General features: G+C 44.8%; 4 protein-coding genes across 4 annotated transcripts; 2 read left to right on the plus strand and 2 right to left on the minus strand.

Annotated features, from left to right (window-relative positions):
• Positions 1-753: 753 nt before the first annotated feature.
• On the minus strand, positions 754-3,067 carry LOC122434005 (histone H2B type 2-E). Its single transcript, XM_043457120.1, has one exon. The coding sequence runs from the start codon at positions 3,028-3,030 to the stop codon at positions 2,650-2,652; it is 381 nt and encodes a 126-aa protein (XP_043313055.1). The 5' UTR covers positions 3,031-3,067; the 3' UTR covers positions 754-2,649.
• A 223-nt stretch (positions 3,068-3,290) lies between these two features.
• Positions 3,291-3,764, plus strand: LOC122433995 (histone H2A type 2-C). Its single transcript, XM_043457107.1, has one exon. The coding sequence runs from the start codon at positions 3,354-3,356 to the stop codon at positions 3,741-3,743; it is 390 nt and encodes a 129-aa protein (XP_043313042.1). The 5' UTR covers positions 3,291-3,353; the 3' UTR covers positions 3,744-3,764.
• Positions 3,765-3,823: 59 nt separating this feature from the next.
• Positions 3,824-4,361, minus strand: LOC122434011 (histone H2A type 2-B). Its single transcript, XM_043457132.1, has one exon. It carries the CDS (start codon positions 4,299-4,301, stop codon positions 3,909-3,911), a length of 393 nt encoding a protein of 130 aa, XP_043313067.1. The 5' UTR covers positions 4,302-4,361; the 3' UTR covers positions 3,824-3,908.
• Positions 4,362-13,996: 9,635 nt separating this feature from the next.
• On the plus strand, positions 13,997-14,971 carry BOLA1 (bolA family member 1). Its single transcript, XM_043457144.1, has 2 exons — positions 13,997-14,131; positions 14,482-14,971. Exon 2 carries the CDS (start codon positions 14,485-14,487, stop codon positions 14,890-14,892), a length of 408 nt encoding a protein of 135 aa, XP_043313079.1. The 5' UTR covers positions 13,997-14,131; positions 14,482-14,484; the 3' UTR covers positions 14,893-14,971.
• The last annotated feature ends 1,481 nt before the right edge of the window (positions 14,972-16,452 follow it).

Below are 16,452 nucleotides of genomic sequence, written 5' to 3' on the forward strand. Positions count from 1 at the left end.
GGTGCCATTGCCTTCTCCATCCTATGACTATGGGGACAAACTAAACAGAGTTGAGCTATGGCCTCTGGAATGGAAAATGAGAGCCCTCCACACAGAGACTTTCAGCCACCACTACTACCACCTCAAGTCTTTCAGCCACCACCTCCATCATAGACTTATACCCACGGTGCATCCTGAAATTAAAGTAGGTGATATAATTTTAAAGCATAAGTATTTCGCCACAAATACAGGTTTTTGGAGAGGGATCTTACTTTGGATCTTACTTTCTCAAGTCCCTGAAACATTGAACTAACTATTCTTTGAGAGTTTCTGAGAAGCCTTTCTATGCCTGTTTCCTCATCTGTAAAGTGGGAGACAATAGTGGTAACTATTTCATAAAGTTCTTGTGAGGATTAAATGAGTCAATAGGTGTGAAGGACCTAGAAAAACATCCAAGAGACACATACTAAATGTGTTTTCTAAACTTTGTTAGTAACTATTTTTTCTCTATTTATAGTGCTTGTTTGTGGTCATGACCTTTGTTTCATTTTGTGCTCATGCATTTTTCAGTTACTAAGCATTAACAGTGTCCTCCTAAAAGACTATTTCACCCCAATACCCTTCTGTAGTAAAAGCAAATTTGGTTGATGGTTTATAAATATTCACCTTCCAGGTCAGAGGCAGTCAAACATCTCTATACATTTGCTTAGACCCAGTAGTGATTTTACCTATTTAGTTAGAAAATATATTACTGATAAAAGAATACAGCCAAGCTTTTAAATTAACTGGTAAATTTATTAACAATAATAGCATATACACACATTTGAAAACACACATGTAAGAAACATTACGATTTATTTAGTCTCTGATAATGTCTGGAGTCCATTTGGATTCATGAAGCCCCTGCAATCAACTCCAGGACCCCTTATCCAAAAGCAGAGTTGAATAGCTGATTAGGCCATCAGTGCCATTATCAGCAGAATCAAGGCTTGGACAGAAAAATACAACATTCCATAATTACAATAAAATAAAACTAAAATGCAATCGTCCTTGCATCTGAGGGTACAAAGTTGGACAATGTTAGCTGCATGACCAGTGACCACTCAACTCTCAACCTGATTTTTAAAGGAATATTAACATTCTCTATTTTTTTTTCCCTCTCTGGGATCTTCCTGGATCAGGGATCGAACCTGTGTCTTATGCACTGGCAGGCGGATTCTTTACCAGAGCCACCAGGGAAGCCCCAACCTCGTCTATTTTATAGGGCCGCCTGAAGAGCAAATCAAACTGAATGTAAATGAAAAGTTCATCTCAGTGGGGAACAAAAGATCAGGATGGAAGGAGGGTGTCATAAATGAAGAAAGGAAAAGGATTTTCCAGGGAGCAATGTTCTGAATTGAATGAAAATCCAGAAGATTAGACCAAACTGAAAAGCATAAAGGAAGGACTGCCACCTCCTCCTTAGCATAAACACACACACAAATACAGCCCTCCTCCCAGCTGTTGCCCTGAGGTGACCATAGCCAACTTGGGAAAGCTCAGAAACATTTCCATTTTCATCATGTCTTCACATACATCTAATGGAAATGAACCGCATCCATCCATCCATGAAAGCGATTTTTAAAAGAGGGACAGAAAAATAAATTTAATACTAATTCAGTAAGTACTTAAGTGTCCACTGTGTGCCAAGCACTCGTTGGCGGGGACGATATAGACGAAAACTAAACCAATAAAGTTTGTTAAGGTCTTCAAGAAAATGGTAAACAAGGGGAAAAAAACCAACTATTAATAGCAAAACAATTTCTGACAGCTGCTAGGAGGAAGATAAAATAGTGAGGGACCAGAGACAGGAAGGAGAGGCGCAACTTCCCGAAGGTGTCTGAGAGGTGACGTTTGAGACCAAACTAAAATGACTAGCGCCTTGCAGTGACTTGACGCCTAAATATGTCGAGAAAAGAATTAAAAGCAAAAATGATTCACAAACCAGGAAATAACAGGAATCTCACAGCGCCAAAGTGAGCGGAGCAAACCAGAACCTATGAATTCCGGAGCGGCGGGAGATTTTGAATATTCATGTCCAATCAGGGGAAGGCTGAGACCAGGCAGCGCGGGCTCAGTACGAAGTATCCCGAACCGCGGTGTCCACAAGAAGCCTCATCGCAAGGGCCTAACTGGTGATCCGGCTCCCACGCAGCTGCCAAACTCGTGTAATTCTTCAGGGCTGTGACGCAGTGTTCGGAAGACCCGGGCTTGGTCGTGTCCTGGGGTTCTTTCTTAAACGTGGATAGCTAAAATCACTCACTTCGTTTTGGAACACCGGTGAAACGTACCCAACAGAGCCACCAGGACACAAGTCTAGGAGCAGTCTCAGTATCCTAATTTAGAACTGACTCATACGAAAGCTAAGCAGCAGTGAGGGTTAAGACGCGCCCTAGATTCAAAAGCAAAGCCAGTCACGCGCCAGGAATCTTAAGTCATAAGGGCTTAAAAAGCTCCGTGTGTCATCTTCCATTACTTTTAGCCAACTAGAGTAACTTACTTTGTGAGGAACTGAGGAAAAAACAAGTGAACAAGGCTCTTTTCTGGTGATTAGGTGGGTGGCTCTGAAAAGAGCCTTTGGAAAATCAAGCGGCTTTGCGACTCGTGCGAGCGCCGCGTCCCGGCAGGGACTCACTTGGAGCTGGTGTACTTGGTGACCGCCTTGGTGCCCTCGGACACGGCGTGCTTCGCCAGCTCGCCGGGCAGCAGCAGGCGCACGGCCGTCTGGATCTCCCGGGACGTGATGGTCGAGCGCTTGTTGTAATGCGCCAAGCGCGACGCTTCGCCCGCGATGCGCTCGAAGATGTCGTTGACAAACGAGTTCATGATGCCCATGGCCTTGGACGAGATGCCGGTGTCCGGGTGCACCTGCTTCAGCACCTTGTACACGTAGATGGAATAGCTCTCCTTGCGGCTGCGCTTGCGCTTCTTGCCGTCCTTTTTCTGGGCTTTAGTGACGGCTTTCTTGGAGCCCTTCTTGGGCGCGGGAGCGGATTTTGCCGGCTCAGGCATTGTGGAACAACACCGTTTGGCAAAAAAACAGGTATGAGGATGGGCGGGCCTGATCCATTTATAACCACCGCATGCAAATTAAGGCTCCAAAAGTCTTACGTTTCCATTGGTCCGCGGAGAGACCTTACGTTATCAGTAATAGCTACAGAACAACACCGACTCTTTAACCTTATTGGCCGTTTCAGGAGCCAATTTGGGACCAATGAAAAGCTCGTTCCTGACCCCACCCCTCGGGAAACTTATAAAGGCTTTCCAAGCGTTGATATTTTAAATCGTTTGACCAGGGGATCTGATCTTTAACTGTACTACGTTTATCTTTAGCCATGTCTGGTCGCGGAAAGCAGGGAGGCAAGGCCCGCGCAAAGGCCAAGTCGCGTTCGTCCCGCGCAGGCTTGCAGTTCCCGGTAGGGCGGGTGCACCGCCTGCTGCGCAAAGGCAACTACGCTGAGCGGGTGGGGGCCGGCGCGCCCGTCTACATGGCGGCGGTCCTGGAGTACCTGACTGCCGAGATCCTGGAGCTGGCCGGCAACGCGGCGCGAGACAACAAGAAAACGCGCATCATCCCTCGTCACCTGCAGCTGGCCATCCGCAACGACGAAGAGCTGAACAAGCTGTTGGGCAAGGTCACCATCGCCCAGGGCGGCGTTCTGCCCAACATCCAAGCCGTTCTATTACCAAAGAAAACCGAAAGCCATAAGGCCAAAAGCAAATAAAGCCTTACAAAGTAAACCAAAGAACAAAGGCTCTTTTTAGAGCCACCCAAGTTTTCAAAAAAAGAGCTAATGCGCTGTTTTGTGATCAGCCCTTTATTTTGACACTTTGGTGGTGGCTCTTAAAAGAGCCTTTGGGGTGAGTGGGGATGGTATCAAGCCTCTTAATTACTTATTCTTGCCAGGCTTGTGACTCTCCGTTTTTTTGGGCAATAAGACTGCCTGGATGTTGGGTAAGACACCGCCCTGGGCAATAGTGACACCCCCGAGTAACTTGTTGAGCTCCTCATCATTTCTCACGGCCAGTTGCAAATGGCGAGGGATGATGCGCGTCTTCTTGTTGTCTCGGGCGGCGTTGCCCGCCAGCTCCAGGATTTCCGCGGTCAGGTACTCCAGCACTGCCGCCAAGTACACCGGCGCGCCGGCCCCCACCCTTTCGGCGTAGTTGCCTTTGCGCAGCAGGCGGTGCACTCGCCCTACGGGGAACTGAAGGCCAGCGCGGGATGAGCGCGACTTAGCCTTGGCCCGAGCTTTGCCTCCCTGCTTTCCGCGGCCTGACATTACTGCTAAAACTGCAGTTACAGCTTCTTTTTCAAGGAGAAGGATATGGCAAGGATAACCAATTTGATGTAATTTATAAGAGCTACCGGGAGGGGTGAAGGGAAGTGGTTCGATTGGCTAAAAGCGGAGTCCGATCGAACAGCCAATAGGAAAGCGAAAAGCAGACTCTTCGTTTGCATCTTGCGCTACGAGGAAATGACGGCTTCTATAAGTACCTACCAATCGTTGTGAGCCACATTAAAGCCCTTTATTTGCATGCCAGTGTTTTTAAAGTGAAGGCTTTCAAACAAAACGCTCTTCTGTTTTGGTTTATTTACTGAGTGGTAATTTTTTTCTAGCTTAGGGATGGTAGGTTTTTTCCGGTTTACACCAAGGGAAATCCCAGAAAGGATCCTAAAGGGCTGCGGAGAGCCTTTAGCAGATGGCAGTTACTCCCACTCGAGGGTCCCGAATTCTGAAGCTAATTATCCCTTGAAACCTTAAGTTACTAAGTTCCTCCTTTTCTGGCTTGTCAAAGCCAGACTACCTTAAAAAATGTAGAACTACTGAGGCCTCTTCTTTCGATTTTGTTGCCTGAGGTGTGGCTTCGCCCCACCCCCACCCGTTTCTGTACCTCAGACTCCGGTTTAACCGAGGGCCATTTCCTTCTCAGGGGATCTTCCCGACCCAGAGATCGAATCCGGGTCTCCAGCATTGCAGGCAGGTGGATTCCTTACGGTCTGAGCCACTAGGGAAGCCCACAATAGGATGTCATCTTCCTCTTGATCTCCAGGAGGCGTCGCGAACCGCCCTCAACTTGAAGGCGTCTTTCCCTTGGCCTTCAAAACGTCGCCCTCCGTCTTTCCTTCTTTTCCTCTGCCCGTGTTTAAATCCCAGTGTTCAGCTCGGCTCTGCCTCCCTACTCGCCTTTTCCGCGCACCTCCATTCTTCAGTCTTCCTGAAGTCGTACCCAATTCCGTGCTTTCAACTAGTACTTGTTGCAGAAGCTCAGGCCTATATACCTGTTTACTGGATACTTCAACTTATCTGTACCAATAACTCATAACCTACCCAAAACCTAGCCAAAAGCAAACTCATCCAGTCACACACACACACCCCACCACCACCCGCCCCCCCCCGCCCAGCTCCCCTCTCTTTGTTCTTTTCCTGAATTGCACCAACAGTCTGCCCGGTACCTGAGCTAACATCTACAGTTTCCTGTATCTTACAGCATATATTCATGAATATTCCTGAGTATTCATTGGAGGGACTGATGTTGAAGGTGAAACCCCAATACTTTGGCCACCTGATGCGAAGAGCTGACTCACTGGAAAAGACCCTGATGCTGGGAAAGATTGAAGGCGAGAGGAGAAGGGGACGACAGAGGATGAGATGGTTGGATGGCATCATCAGCTCAATGGACATGAGTTTGAGTAAACTCCGGGAGTTGGTGATGGACAGGGAGGCCTGGCGTGCTGCAGTCCATGGGATCGCAAAGAGAACAGCATAATATGCACGGTTATTTCTTTAACTTCAGCCATTTCCTCCATGATCTTAGACTCAACAACAGTCCCTAGAGACTCCTTTGCCCAATCCTCCACTTAACCTTCCAGAGAAATCTTTCCTGAAAGTTCCATTTCTTCCTCCTCAGCCTCCCATGCCTGGGAGTTCTACATCTGCACACCATTTTCACTCTTTTCTAAATATCCCACAAAGTTGAAACCGCTGAAATGTCTTTGGGGCTCTGCAGAGCTTCCAAGCTTCCATTCTTTGTCTAAGTGCAGAAAGAATTCAGCAAGAGGCAAATTGATAGATTAAAAGGTGATTTATTAAAATAGGGCATTTATGAGGCTTACAAGTGGAAGGATGAGAGGGTGCCATGCCCTGAGAATTTAAGTGGGTTGCAGTTTTATAATCAAAGAAAAAGGGGGGCAGGGAGACTACCTTCTTCCTCATTCTTGAGTGGATATCAAGCTTCCATAACCAGTCCCTCCTCCACATCCGCAGGGGCGTTTTCTCTTCCCTACATGGTCAACCTGGGACTGTCACGGCATGATAAAAATGAGCAAAAAGGCAGTTCAGTTCAGTTGCTCGGTTGTGTCTGACTCTGGGACCCCATGAACTGCAGCACACCAGGCCTCTCTGTCCATCACCAACTCCCGGAGTTTACCCAAACTCATGTCCATCAAGTCGGTGATGCCATCCAGCCATCTCATCCTCTGTTGACCCCTTCTCCTGGCATCAGGGTCTTTATCAATGAGTCAACTCTTCACATGAGGTGGCCAAAGTATTGGAGCTTCAGCATCAGTCCTTCCAAAGAACACCCAGGACTGATCTCCTTTAGGATGGACTGGTTGGATCTCCTTGCAGTCTAAGGGACTCGCAAGAGTCTTCTCCAACACCATAGTTCAAAAGCCTCAGTTCTTCAGCGCTCAGCTTTCTTCACAGTCCAACTCTCACATCCTTACATGACCACTGGAAAAACCATAGCCTTGACTAGATGGACCTTTGTTGGCAAAGTAATCTCTCTGCTTTTCAATATGCTGTCTAGGTTGGTCATAACTTTCTTTCCAAGGAGTAAGCGTCTTTTAATTTCATGGCTGCAATCACCATCTGCTGTGATTTTGCAGCCCCCAAAAATAGTCAGCTGCTGTTTCCTCTGTTTCCCCATCTATTTGCCATGAAGTGGTGGGACCAGATGCCATGATCTTAGTTTTCTGAATGTTGAGCTTTAAGCCAACTTTTTCACTCTCCTCTTTCACTTTCATCAAGAGGCTTTTTAGGTCCTCTTCACTTTCTGCCATAAGGGTGGTGTCATCTGCATATCTGAGGTTATTGCTATTTCTCCCGGAAATCTTGATTCCAGCTTGTGCTTCTTCCAGCCCTGCGTTTCTCATGATGTACTCTGCATGTAAGTTAAATAAGCAAGGTGACAATATACAGCCTTGATGTGTACTCCTTTTCCTGTTTGGAAAAGACAGTAACATATACTAAAAGTGGTGAGTCATCTCAAGTTTCAGTTTAATGTCACCCTTTCCTTATATTTTTTGTTTGTTTTTAATATGTGCAGAGAAGTTTGTCCTAAGAATCAGTTTGCTGAGCTCACTGGGCAGGATGTGGGTCTCATGCCACCATTGTTTTATTGTTTGGGGGTTTTTGTTATGTGGTTTTGTTGCTAAGCAAGCCTGCTTGGTTTTGAAGTTAAGCAAACCTGAATTCTTGCATGATCATTAACTTACAGGGGTTTCCCATACATTTTTCTTTACTTACAATCCTCTAGTGGGATTAATTTGTTCCTTTACTTTGTCGCTATCAAGGCCAGAAGGTAGAATGCTATAGAGAAAAGAATAGACTTAAATTTTTACTTCCTGAGCTCTTTTATAGTGTTCCTCTTTTTATCCTCAGCTTTGCCCAACTGACATTTACTGAGTACATGCTAACTATCAGGCAATGGCTACACAGATAATTGAGACTGATACAAAGACATCTGTAATGAGATGCCTCTAGAAAATGGAGGAAAGCTGACCCTGTAAGTTAAAACAGTTAATATCAGCTATCTGTAGAGCTTACCCCTGGTAAGAATGCTAGTGTAGATTTATGAAACCACCAAGTCGAAAGTAATGGGAGTGCTTCCTCAATAGTAGGATGTAACTGAAGATAATTCTAACCAAACTGATTATAGCATTTCAGAAGATGCATATATTAATGGAAAGACATGGTCCACAGAGCATCTAATGGGGCGATTACAGTGGGAATGTGTTGCGTCTCTCTAATACTATGTGTTTGCTAGACACAAAGGTTTAGTTATTATACAGAATTCCTTGGTGAAAGCATCAGCTTGTTCTCATAGCTGGGGTGAAATATTTCCGAAGATTATTCAACTCTGTTAACTCAGATTCTGCTCTCAATTAACAACTTTCAAATTATTCTATTTCAAGGTTAAAATATGAAACTGAGAAGGGAAGAACTAGTATGGGAAGATTTATCTATCACTAAAAGTTAATTTGCATTCTGAACTCATCAACTTCTTGTGTATTTTGTTAGTGTAACTTTCTCCCCAAGAAGCCAGTCAACTCTGGAAGTTCTAATGGTGGTGGTTTACTCGCTAAGTCATGTCTGACTGTTGCAACCCCATGGACTGTAGTCTGCCAGGCTTCTCTGTCCATGGGATTCTCCAGGGAAGAATACTGGAGTGCATTGCCATTTCCTTCTCCAGAAGTTCTAACAGTGTCAGCTTTTCAGGCCTACAGAGCACAGAACGAAATAGTACAGACCCCATAACAACTCTGGTACCAGTACCTTCAAGGCCCTGCTTGAGGGGCCAGCTGACCTCCCACTCTCTTTGATCTCTGAACTGTTTTTACTTCCATTACAGTGACACTGTGCTACTTGGAAGGATGAAGGGGGAAAGAGATTACATTGAACCCTTGTTCAATAAGATAAACCCTGTGCTAGGGGCTACCTATGAAGTATTTAGATATACAGTCATACTTCGGTACCAGGACCCCGCAGGGGATACTAAAATCTGAAGATGTTCAAGTCTCTACATAAAATGGTGTGTGTGAGTTGCTAAGTTGGGCTTAGCTCATAGCTCGGTTGGTAAAGAATCTGTCTGCAATGCAGGAGACCCCGGTTTGATTCCTGGGTCAGGAAGATGTGCTGGAGAAGGGATAGGCTACCTACTCCAGTATTCTTGGGCTTCCCTTGTGGCTCAGCTGGTAAAGACTCCGCCCACAATGCGAGAGACCTGGGTTTGATCCCTGGGTTGGGAAGATCCCTGCTTTAGTCGTGTCCAACTTTGCAACCCTATGGGCTGTGGCCCGCCAGGTTCCTCTGTCCATGGGATTCTCCAGGCAAGAATACTGCAGTGGGTTGCCGTGCCCTGCTCCAAGGGATGAACCCAGGTCTCCTTCATTGCAAATTGTTTACCACTGAGCCAACAGGGAAGCCCTATAAAATGGTGTAGTATTTGCATATAACCTACACATATTCTCTCAGATAGGTATTAAAAGTAATCTAGACATACTTTAAACTAATACAACGTAAATGTTATGTAAATAGTTGTAAACAAAATGTAAAACTACATACATAGTTGCCAAGGCAGGGCAAATTCTAGTTTTGCTTTTTGAAACTTTCTGGGTTTTTTTTTTCAAATATCTTCTACCCACAGTTGGTTGAATCCTCAGATTCAGAACCCATGGATACCAAAGGCCAAACGAAATTGTTTCACAATTAAGGAAACAAAGGCTCAGAGGAATTTAAGCACTTGCTGCTGAAGGTCACACAGCCACTTACAAAGACATGATTAGAACCAAGGTCGGCCTCACTCAAAGTCTATGCTCTTCATCCCTCCAAGTCCATTGCTTCACTAACGAGATTATGGTCTTCATGAAGTCACTGTGCCCAGCCTTGCTTCCTCCCTCTGTTAGGGAGAGCTGGAGAAATAGTTTAGAAAAGTTTATTACCCTTCTAAGAACCAGGTGGAAGGAATAAAGGACTCCTGATTTAAAGGTGAAGACGACATGGTCTCACCCTTGAAGTGGTCCCAGAAAGGAAGTGAGACCAAGGTCAAAGCCCAGGACAGAATGCTTTAAGTCTATCAGCAGGACATGAACAAAGAGATGTGGATACACTGAGGCTATATGTGTGGGAGTAGGGAAGCTTCATGAAAGAGGAGGTGATATCTCATGGAACCATTAGGACGACTTTGTGGGTCAAGAGGAGACCGAAAGCATTCTTGCTAAAGGCAACTTTATGTGCAATGGCAAGGAGCTGTGGGACGGCCTGGCTGTGCCATGAATGATGTGCAGCTCAGCATGGGGGTGATAAGGGTGGAGTTGGGGAAAAGTGGAAAGGAGTATGGTTGGAATGATGGAGTGGAGCTCGAATGCACTAAATGTTTGATTAACTAGATTGCCTCCTTAGGAATTCAGTTGCTTTCAGTTAAAAATCCCAGAGGTGTTAAAGGGGCTAAGATCCAGTCTATTTGTGAAGGTGTTCGGCTTTTATAAATGGCCTACTCTGTTATATATTTTAATGGCTCTGGTAAGAATGCTGGGAAAGGAACTCCAGGGAGCAATAGATAGTAATTGAGGCTGATATAATTTGTAGGGTATTGGCCTATCTGGACTTATCTAATAAGGATTTATAGCTAGATAAAATCTAAAGTGTTAAATCTAATTCCACTCCTCTCATATGCTCTGTAGCTCTCCCTCTATTAGGGAGGAAACAAGGCTTGCTTCATGAAGCCCATAATCTCGTTAGTGAAGTAGTGTGCTTGGAGGGATGAAGAGCACAGACTTTGAGTAAGGCCGACCTTGGTTCTAATCATGTCTTTATAAGTGGCTGTGTGACCTTCAGCAGCAAGTGCCTAAATTCCTCTGAGCCTTGGTTTACTTATTTGTGAAACAATTATAGTTGGCCTTTGGTCAACAAACCACTCTCCAGATGCTAGCTATCAACAGTAGACTATGGTAGCCAGAGTGACAGAAGATACAATAGAAGTTCATCAATTAAAGAAAAATAATATACCCTACCATAATAGAGTTGTTAGAATAAATGAGAATTAAATATAAGGAGCCTAGTACAGAGCTGGAACCTGAGAGGCCAAAATGCTGGATTAGGAGGCAGAATAACTTAGTGGTTAAGAGTTCAAATTCTGCAGCCTGACTCCTGAGTTTGCTTACTAGATCTATGACCATAGACTGACTAATTAATTTGTTATCTAACCTGTAAGGGTCTCTGCTTCCTCAAAATGGTAAAGCGAGAGTAATAACAGTAGCTACTTCATGGACTTGTTGCAAGAATTGAGAGTTCATTTAGAATAGTACCTGTCACCAACGAAGCATCCTCCCACCATTCCCCACCACTGTCACTGGATTAACAAATTACAAGGCACTCACCAAAAACAAGTGCTAAAGATTCCATCTCTTTAACATCATTCTAATTGTTTTACTTCTCTCTCTAGCCCATTTCCTGTCTTCACTCAGATTATCTTTCACCAGACTACTGCTAAAGGCTCTTTTCTTTTTGCTTCAGTTCTTTTTATTCCCCTAATATAGCCACTAGCCAAAGTGTTCCTCTAAAGAAAATCTTATTTTCTCTCTTTATACCTTTTCCCAGGTGATTTCACTCCCCTCCTTCCCACTTTCCCACCTCCCCTCCACTGCCCATGATCTCATTTCAACTCTTGCTTCTCAGATGCCAAAATTAATAAACAAAATCTTAATGACAAACAGAATATTACATAGACTCAAAAATCTCCTACAATTACAAATGGAAAATATTTTACAATTTTTTCTGAGAGATACCTTAATTAACTGATCAGAATTATTAACAATAGGACAAAGCAAATTATATGCCTCCTTACTAGCTCAGTGAGAAGGATTCAATATCACTTCTGCAGTTTTCCTGCCAAAAGTGTATATACTAAATCTGAATCAGAAAGAAACATTAGAGAAACCCAAATTGAGGGATATTCAACAAAATAAATGGTCTGTGTGTGCGTGCTAAGTCACTTCAGTTGTGTCAGACTCCTTGCGATCCTATGGACTGTAGCCCACCAGGCTCCTCTGTCCGTGGACTTCTCCAGGCAAGAATACTGGAGTGGGTTACCATGCCCTCCTCCAGGGGATTTTCCCAGCCCAGGAATCAAACCCTGTGTTTCCTGCATTGACAGGTGGGTTCTTTACCACTAGCACCACCTGAAAAGCCCAGATGGTCTGTACTCCTCAAAAATGTCAATCATGAAAGACAAAGACTGAGAAACTATTCCACATTAATGGAGGCCACAGAGACATAACAACTGAATACAGCATGTGATCCTAGACTAGATCCTGGCCCAGATTTTTTTTTTTTTTTTCATTTTCTATAAAGGACGTTATGGGACAATGACAAATTTTCAGTAAAATCTGCAGTACTGTATCAATGTTAATGTCCCAAATTTGACAATTATACTGTAGTTATGTGAGAAAAAAATTTTTGTTAGAGCTCTTCAGAGAAACAGAACAAAAAGATATATATAAGAGCAAACAAGCAAAAGAGAGAGAGAGATTTATTATAAGCAGTTGGCTCACATGATAATGGAGGGTGACAAGTCCTAGATCTGCAGGGTGAGTCAGCAAGCTGGAAACCCAGGAGAGCTGATTGTGTAGTTACAGTTCAAGCCCGAAGGTCTGAGAACCAAGAGAAGCAGTGCCGTAGTGCCAGTCAAAAGCCAACAGGCTGGAGACCCAGGAAGTGCCAGTGTTTCAGTTCAAGTCTGAAGGCAGGAAAAAAGCCAGTGTCCCAGTTCAAAGGCAATCAGGCCAGAAAGAACTCTTTTTCAGAGAGGGTTAGCCTTTTCTGTTCAGGCCTTTAACTGATTGGATGAGACCCAGCCACAACAGAGAGCGCAATTATATATGTGCAGATAGAGAAGAAATAAAAGCAATCATGATAAAATGTTAGTATTTGGATAATGTGGGTATCAGGGTGAGCAGTATACAGAATTATTTGTATAATTTGTAGTTATTTGTAATTTCTGTAGCTCTGAAAGCACTTTAGAAAAAGTTAAAAATAAAATGCATACACACACACAACCATATATCCAACATGACATATCTTCTTGGATATCATAAAGACATTTTGAACTCAAGTCCAAAAAGAAATGGACACCTAGTCTTCCCCTTCCCCACCCTTCCAACCCTTCTTCTAAAGTTCTGTATCTTAGGAACAAATGCCATCCATCTTGATGCACAAAGCTGATAATTATCCTTCATACTTTCCCTCCCATAATTAGCCCATCACCACACGCTATGGGTTTTACCCTCCTAATGTATACCTTGTACCCACAATTTCTTTCCATCTCCACCTCCTCCACCACCACCACGGTCCAAGACATCAACATTCTCACCTAGACTGCTACACCAGACTCCAAACTGGTCTTCCTGCTTGTGCCATTACCTCCTTTACAGTTCTCACACTGAAGCCAAGGAGCTTTGCAAAATACAGATTTAAAGATGGCTAAATGCAATGCATGATCCTTGATTGACTTTCAAAAAATAAAGGCTCTAATGAGACAACTGGGGAGATTTGAATATCAACTGTATATTAGATAATAGTATTGAACAAATGTTAAATGTCTTAGGTGCGGTAATGGTATTGTGGTTATATAGGAAAATGTCCTTGTCTCAGAATATATATGCTTAAGTATACAGCAGTGATCCACGTGATTATCCTGGTAAGAATACTGGAGTGGGTTGCCACTTCCTACTTCAGGGTAGCTTCCCCAGCCAGGGATCGATCTACAAGATCTATTGGCAATAAAACGGATCAATCCCCATTGCGCAGGAATTCTCGTTTTCTTCACAACGTCTCAGGTTCAGAACCTCCTAGGACCCCAAGAGGGTCTTCTCCAGCTGCTCAGCGGTAAAAGAATCTGTCTGCGCTGCAATGCATAAGACTCAGGAAACCTGGATCTTCCCTATAGCTCAGATGATAAATAATCTGCCTGCAATGTAGGAGACCTGGATTCGATTCCTGGGTCAGGAAGATCCCCTGGAGAAGGGCATGGCAACCCGCTCCAATAGTCTAGCCTGGAGAATCCCATGGACAGAGGAATTTGGCGGGCTACAGTCTCCTTAGGGACGCAAAGAGTCGCAAAGACCACAAAAGTGACTGAGCCTGCACGCACGCACGACCTCAAGAGACAAGCAGAGACTACAGTTCCCGTGAGCCCTCACCTGCCTGTTCTATCGCGTAGCGAGGACTCCATTTCCCAGAGTGCCTCTGTACGCGAGATCTACATTCGCCCGGGTTGTCAGGAGTTCCGTCCCAGAGGGGGAACTGCGGTAGCCAAGCCTGAGTGCGAGGTAGAAAGGGTCCAGTTTGGGGTTCAGGGAGGGGGCACAGGGACAGTGGCTCAACCAAAAGCCCGGAGTTGCATACACCCTACTCTTGGAACCTCCAGCTCATTCTTTGCGAATCCCCTTAGAAGCGCGGGCTCTCTCTAATCATCGCCGCCCTTCAGCTGCTCTCGGCGGAGGGCACAATCCCCCACGTCACACAGAGGAAAGGGGCAGTGCCTCGCATCTCACTGTCTGTCGTCTAGACGGGCTCCCAGGGTGGACGCTGGCCGGAGGCGGGGGCTGGGGTGGTTGAGACTCTGGTAGTAAGAGCGAGGTCCTGACCCTCACTGCCCCCGTCTTTCTCTCTGCCGTAGCCGATGCTGAGTGGGCAGCTGGTCGTACGCCTGTTCTCCATGGCCAGCCGTGTCTGTATGTCCCGGGGCAGCGCGGGATCAGGGGTCATCGGTCCCGTCGAGGCTGCCATTCGCACGAAGTTGGAGCAGGCCCTGAACCCCGAAGTGCTGGAGCTGCGTAATGAGAGCGGCGGCCACGCGGTCCCACCGGGCAGTGAGACCCATTTCCGCGTGGCGGTGGTGAGCTCTCGCTTTGAGGGACTGAGCCCCCTACAAAGGCATCGGCTGGTCCATGAGGCGCTGTCAGAAGAGCTGGCTGGGCCAGTCCACGCCCTGGCCATACAGGCGCGGACCCCCGCCCAGTGGAGGGAGAACCCTCAACTGGACACAAGCCCCCCCTGCCTAGGTGGGAGCAAGAAAAGTCGAACCTAACCCTGGACCTGGAGAGAGGGAGGACCAGGATTCAAACGCGTTGCGTGAGAATAAACTACTGGGGCTTTCTTCCATTTAATACAGTCTGGTATTTGTTGGAAACGAGTAATGTAATATGCCCATTTAACTGGCATATGCGTATTCTCAGGAGAGAGTAATTCATTTCACATTAAGGTTAAGCTAAGGAGGGCAGACAAAAGCTGCCCTGTTGTTTCATTTTAAATTGTGATTAAGGAATCGCCCGACTTTATATAAGTTACTAGTAATCCTGTACGTTAAAAGAGAAATTATCATATGAGATGAATTGCAGTGGTGTTAATGGCTTGCTGTCAGTGCTACAGATGTTCTTCGGAAAAGAAAGATACTTGAAGCCTAGGCATAGTCAGAAAGAGCTTCGTTAAGCCAGAAAAGAGAGGAAAGTTGTTGCCAACAGGGTAAAGAGCCCAAGCAAGGGCAAAGAAGCTGACCTGGGCAGAGTTATTGGACAAAACAGCAGTTACGGATGCATTTGAACTTCAGACTTGGGGGATGTTTGGCTTTCTAACAACCTGTCCATTTCCAAAAGGATTTGCATTTCTTGTGAGGAAAAAAAAATCTTTAAAAAACAAGCACCAAAGCAGTGAAAAGATCATAACCTAGGAAATGAGTCTAGAAGATGGAGAAAACTTTACATAGCCCTTTTTCTTATGAGCCTTCCAAACGTTGTCATAATTCTGAGGGGAACAAGTAATGTCTAGAGAAGCAATTTTCTGATGATCTCTGTGTGGGGATAGAACTTGGTAAAGAAAAGGCTTGGTTAACATTTATCTACTGTTTCCGGCTAAAGAGTTTAGACTGCATCTGGTTAGGCAGTAGGGAGTCATCATTGAAGAGTTTTGAGAAAAGGATGGCAAAGAGCATTTTGGGGCAGTGATGTTAGTGGGTTGTCATAGGAAATTGGAGGTATGGAGAGTAACCAAATGGTGAAGGCAGAACTTTGGCCGAGAGCTTAGCTGTTAAAATGGAAAAGAAGGAGTTGATTTGAGAGCTATTATTTTTAAAAAGTCAAAAGGATTTGATTAGAACTGAAATGGACTAGTGAGAAGGGGAGTCAATGGTAACCCTCAGTGAGAAGGGGAGTCAATGGTAACCCTCAGGCAGGGTTTTTAAATTTCCTCACAGATAAGAATTCCCAATGGAGCTTGTTTAAAATATGATTCTAGGTCACCTCTTTTCCAAAAAAAGGATTCTGAATCCACAAATCAAGAATGGAATCTGGAATCTATATTTTAAAAAAAACACAGACACAAAAGGATTTGGAGTGAAGTTGGTTCTACTCTCAAGAAATATCACTCCCAAGTTATTTGTTTTCATTTGCGGAGTTTTTAGATTTTTTAAATTTGTTTTTGTAAATATTATTTCATTATGGCAAAACTTAATATGAGATGTGTATGATACATTATCACTGACAAGTACAACGTCATACAGCAGATCTCGAGTTTAATCATCTTGCTCAGCTGAAACTTAAGGCCCGTTGATTGATAATTCCCTACGTCCCTCTCCCCACCCCACCCCTGCCCC

This window comes from Cervus canadensis, chromosome 2, assembly GCF_019320065.1.
Source record: "Cervus canadensis isolate Bull #8, Minnesota chromosome 2, ASM1932006v1, whole genome shotgun sequence".
Taxonomy (NCBI): domain Eukaryota; kingdom Metazoa; phylum Chordata; class Mammalia; order Artiodactyla; family Cervidae; genus Cervus; species Cervus canadensis.